Here is a 20,388-nt window from a genome sequence, read left to right on the forward strand (position 1 = left end):
AGTAACTTTTCCAAGCTCTGCCTATAGCTGATGGAATCTTTCTTGGTTCCCCATCTGCAGTATGATAATGATTATTGTGGCCTACCTCCCAGCAGAAGCGGCTCACCATGTGGGGTGGAGCTGCAATGCTAACTTTCTAGCAGCAGCTTTGCTGCGGCTTTCAGCGACTGATGAGGCATTAAGATATTTGCATTGTAGATCTGTTCCACTGGGTGAGTTGCTTCTGCCTTAACGTGGTGTAATGATTACTGAAATGGTGCACGTGAAGCACTCTGAACACTTGAAATAGTTAAAATAAACTGTGAGTACCAAGAAGTAGCAGTGCTTTGGAGAGAGAATCTTATGATGACCTTGATCAGCTGAAATATAGTAACTTGTCATTGCAGAAAAAAAGTTGTATAGGTTGCTGCTACTGAATCTTAATGCAAAGTCTTGCATGCTAGCAGCCAAGATGATGGGCCTAAGCTTATTTCAATAATACTTTGATAAATGTTTAAAACTGTCAAGTGCTACTTTGCACATCTAAGGGAAAGAACTGTTCCTCTAGTTTTCTTAGTATGATAGTGACAGTCAGTACCCTCCCTAGATTATCTGAAAGTTGGCAGTTACTGAAGAAGTTAAGTTTACATTTGTGCATATGTGTCACAATTTTAATCTTTGTGCCTGAATCTTTTAAATATTAATTTTAAAGGGGCAGTTAGCCAACATGGTTCTCTTTTGTGTGTGGTGCCTGCATGGTTTTGGAGTAAGACTGATTCTTCACTGGACCTAAGAATTTCATCCTTGTGTGACACGAGTAAGCACTTGATTAATGAGGGGATAGCATTCTTTTAATTATGTATAGGACTCTTTAATGACATCCTCTTTCCTTGGTATTCTGAAAGTGATGCATGTCAAACTTTTTTCTGTTTCAGAGACTCAGAATCTTGAAAGAACAATTGCAAGTACGTACATGTATTGACAAGATTTGATGTATTTGAAGAATACAGTTCTTAAATGTGGCAATGTTGAAACATTTGGGCTGCTGGTAGTCTTAAAATATATTTTGTTTTCTTATTGTTCTAGATTTTTATTAGCTTATGTAGGGGCCAGTAAGTTTTTATTTAAGAGGGCAGTGCAGAGGGTAGCGTGTTCAATTTGAATGAAAGATGCACGGAAATCTCTGCACAGCCACAGTCGCATTTCTTGTAATGTATTTTGCAGTATAGCTGTGAAGTTAAAGTTGGGTAGCCCATATATGCAGCCCTGAACTTATTTGGGAAACGATGGATACCAATGTGATTAGACTGTTCCTACTTATCATATAACCCAGCTGTAATCAGACACTCTATAGACATGTATCCAACAGGCCTCGATGTGTACCTGGGTTCATATTGCAGAAGCATCAACCAAGTTAGTTTTACGTGTTTACAGACTTGCCCCCCTAGGGTCCCTTGTCCTTAGTTCTGCAAGGGGGGGGGTCTTTGCGTCTGAGAACAGTCCCACTCCTTTGGGTTGCTGCTTCCCAGGCAAACTCTCCCTCTGTCAGGAGTAATTACTTCCGTAGTAACTGCCACCACCCTTCTGACTAGGTTTCCTTCTCTGAGGGAAGGACCTCAGAGCCCAATGTGAATTCCAAGTTCAGCAGTCAAAGGACTAGATTTAGAATCCTCAGTTCCAATCCAATACACACCGTTTATAAGAGAGAATTTATTTAAACGTAAATGAGTTGGTATTTACAAAAGAGAGCAGCGGTTTGTTTCCTTAAGGATATTCACCCACAGATGGGTTACATGAGGCACATTGGCATGACAAAAGGGGAGAGGTTCAATTCAGACAAAGGAATACAACAAAAGTCTTTCTAAGCTAAGATCCTATACTTATAATAGATCAGCCCGGGCATTTCAGGCAGGTTCAGTAGATGGAAAACAAGGAACTCTGTTTGGAAGTCTGTCCTTCCTTTTTTATGGAGTTTAACAGTCACCAAAGAGGGGGGAAAGCAAACAGTCGTCTCCCACCTCTGCAGGGTCTATTCCTTTGAAGCCTTTGGAGATAAGGAAAACCATCCGGTCTCACCCAGGTGTTCTGATCTACACCCCCTTCTTCCTGACTTCTAATCCCAGGAAGCTGCTAAGGAATAATAGCTGGGGATCAGTTACATCCCCCTGCCCAGGTTGTAAATTGCTTGTCTAACCCTGAGCTGCGGATCTCACCCTGTGGGGAGTCCTAGGTAATCATGGGCTCCCAGAATCCTCTCTGGTGGCCCATTTCAGCTTGACCAAAGTTAGCTATTCTTGACAATATATACTTTCTTTCTATCGGAGCATCTTGGCATGTATGCATTCACTTATATGTAGTATTAGACAAACATGAACTCATTCCCCTCTTTAGTATTGTATGTTGGAAAGGTACATTCTTAAGCCTAGATTCTTAAGCCATTTTTCTGTAGTGCCTTTTTGATAGGGTCTCCCGCAGACACACAGCATCAGGTGTGTACTGGTCATCAGCTTGAAAGCGTTTCTTCAAGTCCCTTGAAAATTGTTATCAGCTGATTATTCATTAACTGGTCACTAGAGGGAGCTAAAAACCCATTTTGAAGTTTAACATAATAAACACAGATCCATCTTATTTGTGTGAATCAAGAATCGGCCTAATTTTGTCACTTGGTTGAAGTAAAAGAGAGAAGTAATCTAACAAAATAAAAACTATTCAGATACATACATACATACATACATACATACACCCTGAACCTCAAATGCCGAACAATTACGTAGTCCAAAAGTAGTTTCATGGTCCATGTTTCTATTTAGGTAACTGCAACACTTGCAGAGGAGCAAGATGTTAGAACTTCAAGCACGTACTCTGCCATTTCTCCCCCATCCCATAATACAACCAGGTCAGACTAAATTGGCTATTCAAAACCTTGGATCACTTCATTAGGTTTTGGTAGACATGGTAGGAAAAGCAAATCAGAGACACAGAAGGATCACTGCTTGATAATCATGTTTGCCTTCACCTCATCTTACCAAGACAATCTTACCTTTTAATATCTGTGTATTCTAATAATTCACAGGCAAAATAGATAATGGCACTTATGATTTTAATGTGAAAGATAGATTCTTAATATGTACCCTCTTCTGTGCCATTAGTAAACAAGTGTAGATCCTGATCTAGCACAGTAAACTCCTGAATTCTACAATTTAAAGAGTCTGCAACAATGTCATTAGGAATGGCACTGTTCTGTAGGCAGTAGTGTAGTGGCAAATGGAGAAGTGCAGGGCCACTTCATGATAGTCATGCCACACCCCCTTCTAAGATTATACAACCTATACAGTAAATATAAGCTTTCAGTCTCTCATTGATAAGTGAGTTGTTTGGACACCAAGAATATCTGGGGTGCTAAACAGCTGTTGTTCCTTTCTCCCCTGCACTTGGCTAGTGGCTTCTGTTCCTTGTCATCTCCATTTGAGATCAGGTACTCCTTATAAGTTATTTTCTGAAGATTCTACTTCATAGTAAGTGTGGGAGGATGTTCAAAAACCCATGGTATACATGTCTACTCAGAAGTAAGTCTCTGTGTTTAATGGGGCTTACTCCCAGGTAAGTGGATACAGGATTATAACGTCGGCTTTCATGTGAGGAAGGGGCAGACAAGGTTCATAGAGAGAGGGTTGCTTGTGCACACCTGCCTGGGAGTAAGCTCACTTGAATACAGTTGGGACTTGTAAACACACAATAATCATGCCAGATTGGTTGACATCTGCAGGTATACTAAGAGTTGGGGAGGCATGTCTCTTCCTTCATAAATGCATCACTTTGACTAAAGGAAACAAAATGTTATACTTGTGATACAAGCACTAAATCCCCCTTTTCACCCTTTTTATATCTCCTTATGTATCTTCACAAGCCTGTGAGATAGGTTAGACTAAGAGATAGTGACAGGCCCAAGGGTACCAAGTGAGCTTCATAAGTCTGAGTGGGGATTTCAAGTCCTTTTTGCTCAAAAACAAAAGAAAAAATGCTATAGTTATTATGAAGTATTAATAAATAACCACATCAAATGAATACAGTGCTTGATTTTTAACTATTCATATCTTGAATTTATCCCAACATGAGCATCTGAATAGAATTGCTGTAAATCTTAAATCACATTCAAATCCCTCCCTCTGAAATACAATGTCTGGTTTTGCACTGAATGTGGCATTGCCAGCCTACGATCAGCAGCTCCACCCCAATAGAAACATCCAGCTAGATGGAAACACACACTTTTTCTTTCCCTAACTCTTCGCTTTGGGCTGGATAAAACCACATATCCCCCCTTTTTTTTGCTGCTGGGCTGGGAATGATCCTTTTAAGAAAGAGAGAGAGTTAGCTATATGTTTGTTCTGCCTCTCTCTCACACATACACACCCTTTGCGTATTTGCCCATGAAGCACAGATCCCATTGTTCTGCCACACCTGGGCCTGCTGTGAGTGAGCTCCGTTGAGCTCACTGGGACTTACTGCTGAGCAGATATGTAAAAGATTGCATTGCCAGTGATTTTAAGAATGTTTTAAAGGCTAGGAACATACTAATCCATTGATTTAATGTTGAAAATGAAGAGCTGTGAACTGATGAATGAATGATGTACCCCAGTGTTACAAGAATGATTGTTCCAAGAGAGTAAAGTACCAATCTGAAAAGGTTTCTGGTTTCTGCTTTAGAGAGCCCCCCCCCCCCAAAGATCAGTCACATCAGATTTTATTTGCATTGACAGTTTTCTGAAGATCTTCCTACAGTTGTTATTGAGCTATACACTTACCTGGTAATAAACCCCATTGAACTGACTGTTTTTTATTTACGGTCATAGACCAAACTGAACATATACAAATACACAAATGCATAACAATACTTAAAAGAAGCATTAAACATATCCCATTGAACTCAGTGGGGCTTACTTCTGAGTTAGCATGAATAGGAATGGGCTGTAAGGCTGCCATTCAAGGCACATTTACTTTGCGTCTTGGGGGAGAAAAATGCTGTTCTGCAGCTGAATCTTACATACCTCCTTTACCACTTTCACTCATCTTCCTGCTCCCTCGTCTGGCACCTTCTCTCACAACAGACACTCCATAGGAGCCTATCGGCATGAAGGGGAAGGTGAGTGTCCTCCTCAGTAGCTGACTCAACCCTTTCTACTCTGATTGGTGCCAATCAACAGGAAAGAACAAGGAGCCAGCTGAGAAAACTGTTTTCAGTGGCTGATATGCTCCCCTTTCATGCTAATTGGTTCGTAGGAGATAATAGGGCTCCTGGTGAGCCCTGGTTCCCCAAAAAAGGAACAGGACAGGGCATGACAGGATGATACCGCTGTAGGCTGTTGTCTGATTTTTCAGGACAGATGTATCTGGCAGTACTCAGAGAAGCAGTTATTCTAACTGCTTAGCAAAGATTCCATTTTGTGGCCTTCTGCTTCTTCAAGAAAATTATTTCTGTAGGGTTTGTTTCATAAGTCAATCACAGTGAATGGTGATGATCTCAAATCACCTTTTAGCCTGAAAACCTTGTTTGCTGTAATTCTAATATCGCTAGAAATATAAGACATTTAAATAAGTGGTTGAATAGGGCTGAACAATAAAAAATACTTTTGCCAATTTGTTTGAAGTTATCTATGGATTTATAAAAATCTGTCTTTCAAACAGGTGCCACAGGACTCTTTGCAAAAGTGAAGTGATTTTTGTCACCATGTTTACATTATCAGCAGGGGAAGGACTTTCTGCTGTGCCAGCTTTGCGTTTGCCTGAAGGAAAGTAAGTTTCAATACTCCAGTACTTGTAAAAAACACTTTACTAATCTAAAACTGAGGTCAAATTGGCCTCACTTTGGTAGAGATGTGAAGGCCTGGAAAAAAATTTGAATTAAAAACAAACACTTTTTTCCCCAAAGCCTTCTTTGTTTTTTCCTGGAAAATTGGAAAAATTGAAGAAAATGAAGAAAAAATTGATTATGGAATGTCTTATTTAGCATGATGAATAAAATATTACATTGAATCTTGGTCCCCCACCTTTTTCTCAGTTCTTTTGATGGGAATGGATGCTTTATGTCTGCTTAACACTGTGGAGGACTAGCAGAGACATAAATAATTTTCTTTGTTATTAATGTTGATGGTTTTAATGTGTTTGTGTTTTTTTAATTGTTTGTTGCCTGCTCCTCATAAACTGGCAAAACGAAAGAAGTGCCTTACAGCTCAGGATCTTGTAGATCCATTTGTTACAAAAAAAGTACAAATTTAAAAAAGTAAATTCAATTTGTAATAATTGTTTGAATAAAATGTACTTTTAATATACCAAATATGATATTTTTGCCAAACCAACTTGTACATAATTACATTTGATGTTCCTGAAGTAACAAAATGAGTTTCAAACTATGAAAAGTGCTAATATTGCATTTTTTCAATTTTTCTGAAAATTTGTTTTTTCTAAAAAAAAAAACCCCAGTTTTTTCCATGTCTTCAAAATTTCTGGAAATTTTACATCTCTACACTTTGGTAATCTTTAGATATATGATTCTAATTTTAACTTTTTTTAAAAAACTCATAAAATTGTGTTTAATATTGTTTATATCAGGGATAACCATCTTTTTTGGACCAGCGATCTCATCTGGAATTCTGAGAAACTGCTGTGGGTACTTACCACAAAATGGCCATTGGGAAGGGGATGCATGGCATAACACAAATGGCTGCAACAATTGAATAGAGCAGAGAAAGGCAGGGCCATGATGGTACAAGGATTTCCCTCCCATCAGCAACCCCATCAATGGGGAAAAGGCCACTAGATCAGCAACCCAATTGGGTAAAACTATTTGGGGATGGATTTGAGGTCTGCACTCCCATTGTTCACTTTAAGGGAGTCTGGTATAACCTTACTCATACTTAATTTTACTTTTAACCCAAAGCCTCATCTTAAATGCTGCAGCAAAGGTACCTGTTGTGTAAAATGTGTTTTCATCAGAGTCAGACTTCTCAATACCTTAGATGTATGGTGCATCCTATTTTTGCCACATTCACAATCCTAATACCTCTTAATGTAACCTTCAAATTTAACAGCTAACCATTTTATTGTAGAATCTGTGAACAATTAAGTGACAAGCTAGGGGAAAATGTTATGAGCCCCTTGTGTTCAGTTATTATCTTGGATGTGTGGGAGGGCTAAGATATTTCACTGCTGAGGAAGAGGCTCTCTGTTTCATAAATGTAGGAATTGAAGTAATTGTTAAGAGTGGGGGTTTAGAAAGGTGGATGTTTTGAAATGGCATGCAATTGCTTGAAAGGTATGTAGTCCACAATCTCTTGAGAAAGAGCTAGCTATACATTTTGGATGAGAGGTCATTGAGAGGAAGTACCAGTGCTTGCTTTGCCCCTTTCCAGAGTCTCAGTATTGCTCTGCACATTGAGTGTTTGTCATATGGGGAGTTTGACCCTCAGCAGTAACTTACAGGTTAGTTTGTACAATCATAGCTCAGTATTTTTTATTTGTCTCTTAATACAAAACATCAAGATTAACAATACCCCTTTCCCCTTCAGTTCAATGTTTTGATATTAGCATATAAGACCCTACACAGCTCAGGTACTTGAGAGATTGTCTTATCACTTACACACTCTGGTCAGTGCATTCTGAAGAGTCTCTTCCTGAAGCTCCTGAAATATTAGAAGCTCACTCTTCAGCAACTCATAGCAGGAATTTCAGTGTGGCTGCTGTGTTTTGTGGAGTAGCATCCACGCTGAGATATGGCAGGCACCCACTGTTCTGGAAACAATTGAAGACATATTTGTTTCAACAGTCTTTTTCAGCTGGATGAAACAAAAAATGATAGGTTTAAAAACAATACAAGCATGATTATCAATCTTGAAATGTAAGGATGATCAATAAAATGATAAGCTGTTGCTAAAAGGATGTTAAAAACATGGCCCCTTCACTCTTCTCTTTGTGATGGAACAAACAAACCAGTATCTTTTCAACTAACAATAGTTTTCCATTTAATCTGAACCAAGAAATTATGGTTACCAACTTTGGATCAAAGTTGTTAACCATGATTGTTTCCTGATTCAGAAGAAGCAAACAATTGTTAATGGAAGACTTCCAGGTTTGCTGTCTTGTGCAAAATGAGGAGCAAACAGCATGCACATGCAGCCAGAAGACTGCTTCATATCTTGGCTTATTAAACCAGGATATGATTGTCCAAATGCAACCATTGTAAAGGGATACGTGGAGTCTGTGAATCCCTACATGGTGTGTAAAAGCCATTGCTATCCTTATTAAGAAGCAAGTATGGTTCATAAAAAAAGATGTGTGTATTGGTTTTTAACACCACTGATCACCTAATCCTATCTTGTCCTCTTTTTATTTCCTTCTGCCACCCTATTTTTTCCACAAGCCCCCATGCCCCCAGAAAAAAAATTGTTTGGGAAAAATGGATTGGGAACAAAATTATACAAGAAGCAAAATGTACATGTGTCTGTAGTTGTGCATAGGTAGGTTCTATTGATTTAGAGTATTCACTGTGAATTGTATTGTCCTATTAACATGTCTAACATAATGTTAGACATATTGCACAATTTCAGTTTTCTTGGCATCTTTTTTTCCTTTGCATTTATATCTGTAGTACACAATAATGGGGAGTAGAAAGTTTACTGCAACTGAGAGGAGGGAGATCTTATGTTCACAAATACCGGTACTGTTTTATCTTATCTTAGATGACAGTAAAGGGGGATTGAGAAAGCATCGACCATGTTACTTTCCCTGCCCCCTGCACTTTCCTGGCAGCTTGCTTGGGCTGTAAATAGCCTGTGCCCTGCCCTACCTCATCCTATCTCTTGCCTTCTTGTAGGCTTTTCTCTGCAGCCAGAGACACAGGCTAGACAAGCTCATTACTGTTCAGACCAGCACTGGAGACAGTGGAGGTCATTGCTGCATCCTTCCACAAATGGTTCTTGTCACTTGTGGATAGGATGCAGTCAGTGAGTGAACTGATCTTGTGCCAAATGTCATCTTTAGTTCTGATAAAAACAAAGGCAAGTGAATTCTGTTCTCCAAACTGGGAATGAGCTTTAAGCGTGGCTGTACTTGAAGATAATTGTTTCCTTTTACTTCCTACTTCCGTGAACAAAAACCTTGAATGAAACTATTTATTTATTTATTTATTTTATTACATTTTTAGACCGCCCTATAGCAATAAGCTCCCAGGGCGGTGTACAGCATAATAAAACAGGTTAAAATACAAGTGGATGTAAATACAATACACAATAAAACATAATTAAAAATTTTCAATTTTAAATTCAAATTTTAAAATTTTTAAAATTTTTAAAATGCCTGGGCGAAGAGGTAGGTCTTTACCTGGCACCGAAAAGATAACAAAGAAGGCGCCAGGCGTATCTCATCAGGGAGGGCGTTCCATAGTTCGGGGGCCATCACTGAGAAGGCCCTAGCTCTAGTTATCGTTCTCCGTGCCTCCCTATGCGTTGGGACACGGAGAAGGGCCTTCGACGTCGAGCGCAGCGACCGGGTAGGTACATAGCGGGAGAGGCGTTCCGCCAGGTATTGCGGTCCGATGCCGTTAAGGGCTTTATAGGTAAGAACCAACACTTTGAATCTGGCCCGGAAACATATTGGTAGCCAGTGCAGCTGGGCCAGGACAGGTGTTATATGATCAAATTTTTTTGTCCCAGTAAGAACTCTGGCCGCAGCATTCTGCACCAGCTGAAGTTTCCGAACCGTCTTCAGAGGTAACCCTACGTAGAGTGCATTACAGTAGTCCAATCTAGAGGTTACCAGAGCATGGATAACTGTGGCAAGGTTCTCCCTATCCAGATAGGGTCGTAGTTGGGCTACCAGCCGAAGCTGGTAGAACGCATTCCGTGCCACCGAGGCTACTTGAGCCTCCAGTGACAGGAGCGGATCTAATAAGACCCCCAAACTACGGACCTGCTCCTTTAGGGGGAGTGTAACCCCATCTAGGGCAGGTCGGACATCAACCATCTGGGCAGAGGGCCCCCCCACCAACAGCATCTCAGTCTTGTCAGGATTGAGTCTCAGTTTATTAGCTCTCATCCAGTCCATTATCGCGGCCAGGCTCCACAGCTCTAGAAGCAGCAAGACCAGTGTATGTCATTTAAAGGTGTGCTTGCTAGCAGCTAAAGAATAAGCCTTCACCTGACTTGGCCAATTGAGATGTAAGAGGTAGATCCATTTCAGCTTCAACCTATCTTGGAAAGTCATTAGTTAGTCACTTTATTTGTGTATCACTTTTCTGTCTATATTACACTTAAAACAGTTTACAACAAAGCATGACAAAACATTAACAATACATTGTTATCCATAATCTCTCTTTATAAAAGATACTTCAGACTGTTTCATAATAGATACATAATTTTTTTAAGGCTCTTTCAAAACAATTCATTACTATCAGTGTTCTGACAGTCAGCAATTCTTCCCGTGTGACCCATCATTGCCCATAATAATGGTATAGGTGCGGGGGGGGGGGAGAATGAAGTTGAAGGTCAGATCGTACATGCAGGCTGCCAGTTGGCTGTGCTGTATTATAGTTAATGGTTTATCATACTATTGGCACTAAAATGTTTAATATATTTAATAAGTTGAATTCTGACTAAATTGACCTGAATGCAGTCTGGTAGGCCTTCACTTATGATAAAGTTAGCACAGGAGGTGCAGTTTTCCACATTATAATAAACACCATTTACACTACTCCAGGCTGGATTACTGTAATGCTCTCTGTGTGGGGCTGCCCTTGAGGTTGGTCTGGAAGTTGCAGCTGGTGTAAAATGTGGTGGCGAGACTGCTCACTGCGTCAGGGTATCGCCAACATCTCACCCCACTGCTGAAAGAATTGCATGGGCTGCCCATTTGCTACTGGGCTAAGTTCAAGGTTCCTGTTTTGGTTTACAAAGCCCTATACAGCTTGGGACCAGGATACCTGAAAGACCGTCTTATCCCTTATATACCCAGTTGATCACTGCACTCTGCAGGTGAGGACCTCCTGCAGATACCATCTTATCAGAAGGTCCGTTCTGCACAACATAGGAAATGGACCTTTAGTGTGACGGCACCTACCCTGTTGAACTCCCTACCCTTAAATATTAGAGAGGCGCCATCTCTGTTATCTTTTCGGCACCTATTGAAGACCTTCCATTTTCAACAAGCCTTTTAAGTTGAGACCTTATCCCAGTCTGCTTCTGTGTTGGAATTGCTTTTTAATATGCTTTTAAACCTTTTTTTAAAAAAGTTTTTAAATCTTTTTTTAAAAAAATGTCTTCAAAGCTTTTAAAAAAATGTTTTTATAGTTGTTTTGTTTAATGTATTTTAATGTCTGTTTTTATGATGTTTTAAAGTGTTTTAGTGCTTTTGTTTGCCGCCCTGGGCTCCTGCTGGGAGGAAGAGCGGGATATAAATCAAACAATAAATAATAAATAAATACTATTTTGACTCACCTTTTTATTTTATATTGAAAACGCCTTTCAACTAGTTACTACTTCATACCAAGATACTGAGAAGATCAGTCTCGGAGCTTTCTTATACTGGGGGGGGCATTCCTTAGAGCAGGGATGAGGAACCTGTGGCTATCCGGATGTTGTCTGACTACACCGTCCAAAAGGTTGCTGCACTGTGACAGGATAAAGACTAGAATTGATTTCTTTGTCTAGTTTTGAACATCAGAGTTCTAAACTCCGTGAAGTAAAAAGGTTGTTTCTGGCTACTCGATATTCTAAGATTAACACTGATCATGCAAAATGAATCCCCAGTTGTAAATATTCAGATGGCTTGGCAGCCACTGCAGTTGAGTTGTGTATAAACAAAGGGGCAGCAAATTCTTCAACATATCCATAAACTGAACAGTAACTCCCATTTTAGCTTCAAAAGAAGGTGGCAAGAACATAAAATACTGCTGCTATAACCCAGAGAACTATGAGTGTTTGACTTATTGGCTGGTATCCATATTCCACTTGAGACAGCCATATTGCATGGCAAACAACTGGCACTTGGCGTTTCAGTAAGACCTTGTGATGCAGCATGATTAGTAACAGTACAAAGTGATTCTGAGCCCATGCTAGGCCAATGATGTATCCAAAGGAGCTCATTCATCCATCATGATCTGAGTTGTAGTTCTCATTCAGTAACTCATCAGAGTTCCAGTGTTAACCTGAGTGCACCACTGGTATTCTACACTAACTCTAGGGTGCAACTCTAGCCTTTGCTACTAGCAGAATACTGTTAACTTGTACTACTGTTTGTTGTTTTTGTTGTCCATGGTATCCATTTACTTTATAAGGACTGGAAATGTGTAGGTCTGTAGGGGAGAACAAGGAAAAATTCAGAAATTGGAAAATTGGGGGAACTAGGAAATACTTTCTCTTTTGGAATTGAATGCTTTTCAAGACAAAGTCTTACTCATTGTGTAATAAACACTGTCTACAGCTTTAGCTTACAATAATACCTGCATAGAGATTGCTCTGTAAATTCTTACAGATTGCTCTGTAAATTTATAAAAATGCCAAATTTTATAGGCCACGGTTTAAATAATACATTTTATGTTAAGCCTAAACTTATTTTTCTGCCTGATAACCTCCCCCCCCCCCCAGAAGTCAGAGAACAATATGTTTTCCCCATGGCTTAATTGTGGAAGTTGTACATCTCTAGTAAATATACATACAGCTCTAGTGAGAAGAAATTGGGTTGCTGTGGATCTCTTCATGACATTCTATGGATCTTTCTGGTCCAAATGAGCTATGGATGCTGGATCATGTATAGCTGTAACCAGGGCAGAGATGCTGTGGCAAGTAAGATCTCCCTTGCTGGCAGATTTGAATCAGGATTCAGCTTGGATACATGTCGCTGTTCCTGGTACAGTCAAATCTGGCTTACATCTGGCTGGCTGAATCTGTGAAGTTACGGACTTTATATATGATATCCAAATTTCCTAAGTGCATACATGATGGACTGGGATGTTCTTTTTTTATATGACCAAGAGAGTACTTTGCTCCATTTGCGTATATTGACATTTTTTTTCTGGCTTATCATCCTCTCTTTCTAGAGCTGAACTTGCCACGGTGGAAGAACATCAACATCTGCATTGTGTCAACTGTGTTAGTCGGCGTTGTATGACCAGACCAGAGGTTGGCATTTCCTGTGACTTGATTGGTTGCCCTTTGGTTTGTGGAGCAGTATTTCATTCATGCAAAGCTGCAGAGCATCGTCTTTTATGTCCACTTGAAAGAGTGCCTTGTCTCAACAGTGGCTTTGGCTGTCCATTTACTGTAGCCAGAAACAAAATTGCTGAACATCTACAAATTTGCCCTGCAAGTGTGGTATGCTGCACTATGGAATGGAATAGATGGCCTGTCAGTTACGCCGACAGAAAATCTTATGAAAATCTTAGTAAAGATGTTGATGAAGTTGAACAGTTAGACATGGCTCTTGCCCTTCAAGATCAGCGAATGCTCCTGGAATCTCTCAAAGTAGCAACTATGACATCAAAAACAGCTGATCAGGTGTCAAAATCCAGAGAACAGACTTCTGTTGCAAGTGCCCCAGACGCTGCACTTTCAAATGGCTTGATGCCTGTAGATGAAGAGTCATATGGTGCCCTTTATCAAGCTACTTTGGAAACAACAAAAAGTTTAGCTACAGCTCTAGATATCCTGAACACTGCTACTAGAGACATAGGTATGTTAAGTTCGAAGCTTGGCATTTCACCATGTGAAACAAGTGAAGATTTTCAGGCAAAAGAGCAAAATTGTAGTAGAGACCTGCATAAAGTAGAGCACAGCCATCTAGATGAAGATAACATAGGGGCAGTGGGTGGCATTCACTTTGATGTCTTGAGTCAAAATGTACAGTTAGAACAAAATGGCTCAAGTGACATTTGTTATGATGCCATGCAACAGTACAGTTTGAATATGGGACTTGATACCTCTTTATGCAATGGCTTTCATGTAGATAATACAGGGACAGATACACTGCAACAGAGTAAAGAACTAGGTATGTGTAATTCTGACCAATCCATTGTAGCAAATGGTGTATGTAATGCTTCTCATGTTGAAGCATTGAGTTCTTGCAACCCTATTCCTGTAATGATACAACTTAAGGATGAAATACCTCTGCATAGTTTGTCTAATGGCACTGTTAATCATGTATATCTGCCACATGACTGCAATGAAGAACTGATACAGAAGCAAATGGAACAAGACAGACTTAGAAACATAGATGTTTTTTCTTTAATTCCTCATCGTACCTACAATTTCCTTGCAAATCACTTCTTAGCTGCACCAAAGGAAGACAAAGCAGTAGATACATCAGATTTAGAAATAACAGAAGATCCTATGGGTCTTCAGGGAATAGATTTAATCACAGCAGCATTGCTGTTTTGTCTTGGAGATTCTCCTGGTGGTAGGGGAATATCCGATAGTCGTGTTATCGATGGATATCGTGTTGATTTTGGGACTCAGACATTTTCTCTCCCCTCTGCAATCCTGGCCACAAATACAATGGTAGGGGAAATTGCTTCAGCCTCTGCCTGCGATCATGCAAATCCACAGCTCTCAAATCCAAGCCCTTTCCAGACTCTTGGCCTAGACTTGGTACTAGAATGTGTGGCTAGATACCAAACAAAGCGTTCAATGTTTACATTCGTTTGTGGACAATTGTTTAGACGAAATGAATTCTCTTCACATTTTAAGAATGTACATGGTGATATTCATGCTGGCCTAAATGGCTGGATGGAACAGAGATGTCCCCTGGCTTATTATGGATGTACATACTCTCAGCGCAGATTCTGTCCTTCAACACAAGGGGCAAAGGTTATTCATGATCGGCATCTTAGGTCGTTTGGAGTTCAGCCTTGTATATCTACTGTGCTGACAGAGCCTGATAAGAGATGCTGTTTAGGACTTCGTAGTGACCATCTGAGTAATCTTCCTTTTGAGGTTCTACAACATATTGCAGGTTTTCTAGATGGCTTTAGTTTATGTCAGCTTTCACGAGTGTCACGGTTAATGAGGGATATATGTGGAAGCTTACTACAGGCACGTGGAATGGTCATACTGCTGTGGGAAAAGAGGATGTATCCAGATGGAAGTTCTTCATGGCAAATAAAAGAAAAGGTTTGTATGAATAACTCTCCATGAAACTTTCACCTCTGTTTTGGAATTGGCATGTTGTTTTGTTTAGGGCAGTGGTTCTTAACCTGGGGTGTGAGATACTTTGCTAGGGGTGCGAGGCATTGTTCAAGAGATTGTAAAAATTCATTTAAATAGAAGCAGAAAATTGACTATACAATCAAAGATTTTGGAAAACTTAAAATTAAAATAAAAAATGCATGGTATTTTTTCAGGGGTTGCGAGAGCATATTTTGGAAATCCAAGGGGTGCTGGTAGTGGAAAAGGTTAAGAACCACTGGAGGGGTTGAGGTCTCCTAAGACTGGTGGATCTCCACCACCACCTATGAAGATAAAACAGTAGTAAAGAAAACTAAGAACTATACTTTTTGAACGGGAGGCCTCCAGTGATCCATTAACCCCCAAGCTGTGGTGTCTGCCCAGTGCCCCAACACTAGTTGTGACAAAGATAAATAACATGAGTATGAAAGCAAAGAGGAGTAACAAAAATGTTTGGGGTGAGGAAGGCAATGGGTACTTTGGAACCCAGGTCAAATTCTTTTCTAGTGAACACCTACAGCAAATAAAACAATCAGCTAATAGGGAGGGTAAATGATGAAAACATAGGAATTGGCATGCTAACTGGCAAGGCCGAGGCTGACATATGGCCAGGGCAGTGAGAGTGATGCTGGATAAGCCAAGTAGCTGTCCCTCTTATTGCCCGTTTTCTAGTGCTGGACACAATGTATGGTCCTGCCTGGAGCAGGAGCAGAATTTATAGTGAGCTAATGGTTATGTCAGTCAGCGCAGGCTACAGACTTCTTAAGACCCATCAGCTCTCTCCAGCAACAAAACGAAAATGTGGCCCTAATAAATATTTTTAGATGGGCTATCTCTGTAAGGCTAGCACTGTTGGTATAAAACAATTGTAGACTTAAAAAAAACTAGTTTAAGAGAGTGCTCTTACAAATTTTGTAATTAAGAATTTTTAATAATATACTAACTTTTTAAATTATGCTTTTCAGTCAAGATTGGTTTTCAGTGCAACCTACAATTAAAATCCAATACAATTAAAACTGCAAGAGAAGTCCAGGGTAGATGTTTTCTGCTCACTATTCTAGCATTGACTTTTTCTTGCACATTGAGTTGCTCATGTCATAGCTTTTGCTGCTAAGCTTATTGGTTTGATGCAGATAAAAATGCTTCCCGATTGCCAAACCATGGTGGTTTGGTTGGAAACATCTCGCAGGCTTAAATGCCAACAAGGGGAACATTCCCTCCCATTTTCACTTTTCAAGGTAACATTGGTGTTACCAACACTTTTTAAACCAGACCTTGCATACCCTCATCTGACTGTATTTTTAAACTTGGTTTGGCACTAGCTGGTTAGTGAGAATGTCAGTTGCAGGTGCAATGTTAGCTGTAGTTACCTCCAACACTGAAAAAGAGGGTGAGCAGCAGTCCTGATCATCAAACTGTAGCTTGGTGATCAGGCAGCCTTTAGTCTGCAACAAGTCGTTGTACTGTCTTATGTACGTGGGATTTTGTGCTTACTGCTGTTCTATCATGCACTTAATAGTTGGGTACAATTGTGCTACTAAACACCCTTTTATTAATGCAGTCTTTGAACCCTAGAAAGCAGAACTATATGCACTTTGTTAATAAAAATTTATTTTCTAGGTGTGGCGATTCAGCACAGCTTTTTGTACTGTAAACGAATGGAAATTTGCTGACATTGTAAGCATGGCTGACCACTTGAAGAAATGCAGTTATAATGCCGTAGAAAGACGGGAGGAGGCTGTGCCACTGCCATGTATGTGTGTCACACGAGAACTTACAAAAGAAGGACGGTCATTGCGCTCTGTTTTGAAACCCGTACTTTAAACACGAAGAATTTACTCTAATTGCACATACACTCAAGCACCTGATGTAACCTCTGTGTAATACTTTGTGACACTTTATTAATTTACTAAATACAATTTCTTGGTAAATTTACTCTGTCATTATGTACATAATGTTTTGAAGTGGCATTTATTTTTTATAATACTGTCTGGTTAGAATTAATAAAAGCTGCCTTAATGTTTGAAACTATGGAACTTGCTGGACAGGGTAGTTTATATAAAACTTGTATCATCTGTAAACTTTTCGTTACGGATTTCTCTGACTTACAGTGTCCGTTTCTTTTTATTGACTTCTAGAGGTCTGTACATTCAGACAGGAACTCAGATTGTGATAGACAGGAATCTGACCAAACAACATAGGTATTTGGTCTCTTGGCAAATTAAAATACCAGTTAAAAGCTGAATGCTACTTAGCATTTTGCAGTGCGTAACTTGAAGAATCTTTTCATTCTTTAAAGATTGCTGTGCTCATTTAAGCTGACTCAGTTTCTAGCTGCGATTTATAAAGGATGGGTGCTTTTAGTGTTGATGCAAATGAATAGGGGGCACAGTTTACAACTCTTTGAAGTTGGTAACAAAACTCATGATTTTAATGGAGTGGAATTGCATAACTGAATTCTGACTTGCAAATTTGCTTCAATTACACATTTTGATGGTCAGCATAGGCTGCTGCTGCTAACAGTCTGATGCACGGCTGGGTAGCTGTTGGCCCTCCAGATGATGTTGGACTCCAGTTCCCATCAGACCTATGGCTGATGATCAGGGATGATCGGAATTGTAGTCCAGCAAAGGTTTCCTAGCCTTAGTCTAATGGAACAAAATGTAATTTTATTTCAATCTTTATTGTACACCTGGACTACCATTTTGGGTTAATAAATTTTTGCTTTTATTGGTTTAGATTGATAAAAGATGAACTTGGAAAAAAAATCCTGTTGCAAATTAGCTATTTGAGATTAGATTCATACATCTAATTTTAGATTCATATATTCAACGAAGGGCTTGTTTTTGGTATTGACATAACACATCTTATTGTCAATATGTCTACAGTGTACTACATGCTTCTAGGCTATTTTAAATCATATAGGACTCTGATTCTGAGCACACTCTGAAGTTAATTCCCCTGAAATTTGGAATTTGCTTCTAAGCAAATGCTTTTAGGATAGAGGTGTCATGCCATCTTTATAAGATGAGAACCCATTCATTGCACAGAGCATATCTTAAATGCATGTTCATCTATATCATATTTTTCCATAGTCTTCCATAATGAGGACATTGTGTTGAATGTTTACTGTAATTGAGAATGCCTTTAACTATACTACCATAACTCAGTTTTCATACTTCATACTGCTAGTTTGAACTTGGTGCGATAGAGTAACAGACCAATATTGTATTAATGAAATAGGGAATTTCCATTTTGAAAAGATTGTTATAGAAATAGCTTCATTTAGAAAGTTTATAATGAAATCATTTAAGTACTTGATCCGAGTGTTCGTATGTTCAGCATACATGAATCCAGGCTGGAAAATAATTGCCTTTTTCATAACGAGTTGCCCCATTTAAAACAAAAACAAAACAAACTCAGCCTCATTCTCTTGTGCCATATAGTGAATATAATGTGAATGCTTGCTCAGCATAGCTGCTTTCTGTAATGCCTGGATCTTGGGATCAGTTAACTACTCTCACAAAACTGCCTTTCCCTTTGAAGGGTCTGGAGGAGAATTTTCCTTTAATCCTGCATAATTTTTCTTCAATTAATAGAAGAATATTTTGAATTGTAGTTATTTGAATAATAGAGAAGAGGTCATCGTTATACTAGTTTTGTTATTTGTAAATTCATGTATGTTACCCTACAATCAGGACATCGCTAATCCTCAGATGTAGGATATATTTTCTTCAGTTTGTGGGAAGTTGCTATTCTAAAAAAAAAAAAGGATGTCAACCAGAAATAACCGAGAATGTCCATTCCACAGGTTTTAGAAGCTGCTTCTGTATACACTAATCTTTAATCATCTTACCAGTGTATACTGTAGTATAAATTTGGTATGGGTAGGGATATTTTAAATACAGAGGTGGACAGAAATATGTCTTGGCCTCTTTAAGAGAAATACTGTAACCACTGTAACCACAGAGGCCTTCTGAAATAAGACTTTCTAGTTCCAAAAGTACAGTTGTACCTGTGGTGAAAATTGGTTCATCTTTTCACATTTAGCATTTTGATCACTTCATTCTCAATACTATGTGCACTTTTACTTTCAATTCTAGATACTGTGGGTTTTTTAAAAAGTTTAATCCAGAGCTATTAACACATCAATGCTGTAAAGAACTGTTTGGTACACTCTTCTGGGTTTAGGAATACAGTGCAAATCTAGTATATCAGTATTCCATACTGCTATGCAGTTTTTAAACAAAACAGTGGTATGTACTTTGTCAGTACTTGACTTTTTCTCCTGTACTATACCTTGCATTTTAAATGTACATCAGCTCTACCCTAGTACTTTGTTTCAGTTGGTTGTCTTTACTTCATATTCTCAGCAATTCCTTTCTCTTACCAACTCAACACTACCACTTTAAATGTTTTCAGTTAATGCTGTTTTTTGCAATGTCTGTCATAATCTTAATAAAACATATTTGCCATTTCTCTTGAGTGCATGTTTTTCCTGTAGATCTAGGATGATCTGTTTTGTGTTAATGAGCTTTGTGTTGATGTATTAAAGGCCATAGCTTGGTGGTGAAGAGTACCTGACAAGTAACTCAATGGTAGAGCATTTGCTTCCTGAGCTCAAGATTCTAGGTCCAGTCCCCAGCATCAGCTGATTTTTTAAATCTATATTGACCGACAGCAGAACCCAAGGGCTGGGAGTTCCCTCTCTAAAACCCTGGAGCTCTGTTGTCAGTTGCTGTAGATAAAAACTGTCTCAATGGATCAATAGTCTGACTCGGTACACAGCAGCTTCCTAGGTTCCTATTAAATGAAGTTGGGGCAGTTTTTACAAAGATGCTAATTGCAATCATGTTCTCAGAAAGCAAACCATGAACTTTCTGGACATGAGAGGTGTGTGAAGTAATAGGCCCTTAAGCCATCATTTTTGTTGAGATCTAAGTAGCAGGTCCAACCTCCAGCATTTGAGTAGCAGTCTGATGCATTTCTGTCTCCCTTCCCTTCTTATACAATGGCAATGTGTTTGCCATATTCCAAGGACAAAGTTTCAGTATTTTCTAATAAATACCAAGGTTACTAATCTGTTCAAATGACCAGAGTGTTACTTTGGCCAGAGCAGCTGATGAATATCTGTACAAATGTACAACTTTACACTTTATCCTCAGTTCAGACTGTTTTTAAAAAGTTGTTTAAGGACAGTATA

The 20,388-nt window shown here is 39.2% G+C and overlaps 1 protein-coding gene across 5 annotated transcripts in view; it reads left to right on the plus strand.

The window, feature by feature from the left end:
- The window catches only part of LOC133384091 (F-box only protein 30-like), a 39,116-nt gene extending 19,452 nt beyond the window's left edge, over positions 1 to 19,664 (plus strand). For all 5 annotated transcript variants that reach the window (XM_061626023.1, XM_061626025.1, XM_061626020.1 and 2 more), the window contains 4 exons: positions 915 to 944; positions 5,662 to 5,769; positions 13,064 to 15,131; positions 16,806 to 19,664. In XM_061626023.1, the coding sequence (XP_061482007.1) occupies positions 5,705 to 5,769; positions 13,064 to 15,131; positions 16,806 to 17,009 (2,337 nt within the window). In that variant the 5' untranslated portion in view covers positions 915 to 944; positions 5,662 to 5,704 and the 3' untranslated portion in view covers positions 17,010 to 19,664. The remainder of the gene's footprint in view (positions 1 to 914; positions 945 to 5,661; positions 5,770 to 13,063; positions 15,132 to 16,805) is intronic.
- The last annotated feature ends 724 nt before the right edge of the window (positions 19,665 to 20,388 follow it).

The sequence above is a fragment of the Rhineura floridana genome, chromosome 4, assembly GCF_030035675.1.
Source record: "Rhineura floridana isolate rRhiFlo1 chromosome 4, rRhiFlo1.hap2, whole genome shotgun sequence".
NCBI lineage: Eukaryota > Metazoa > Chordata > Lepidosauria > Squamata > Rhineuridae > Rhineura > Rhineura floridana.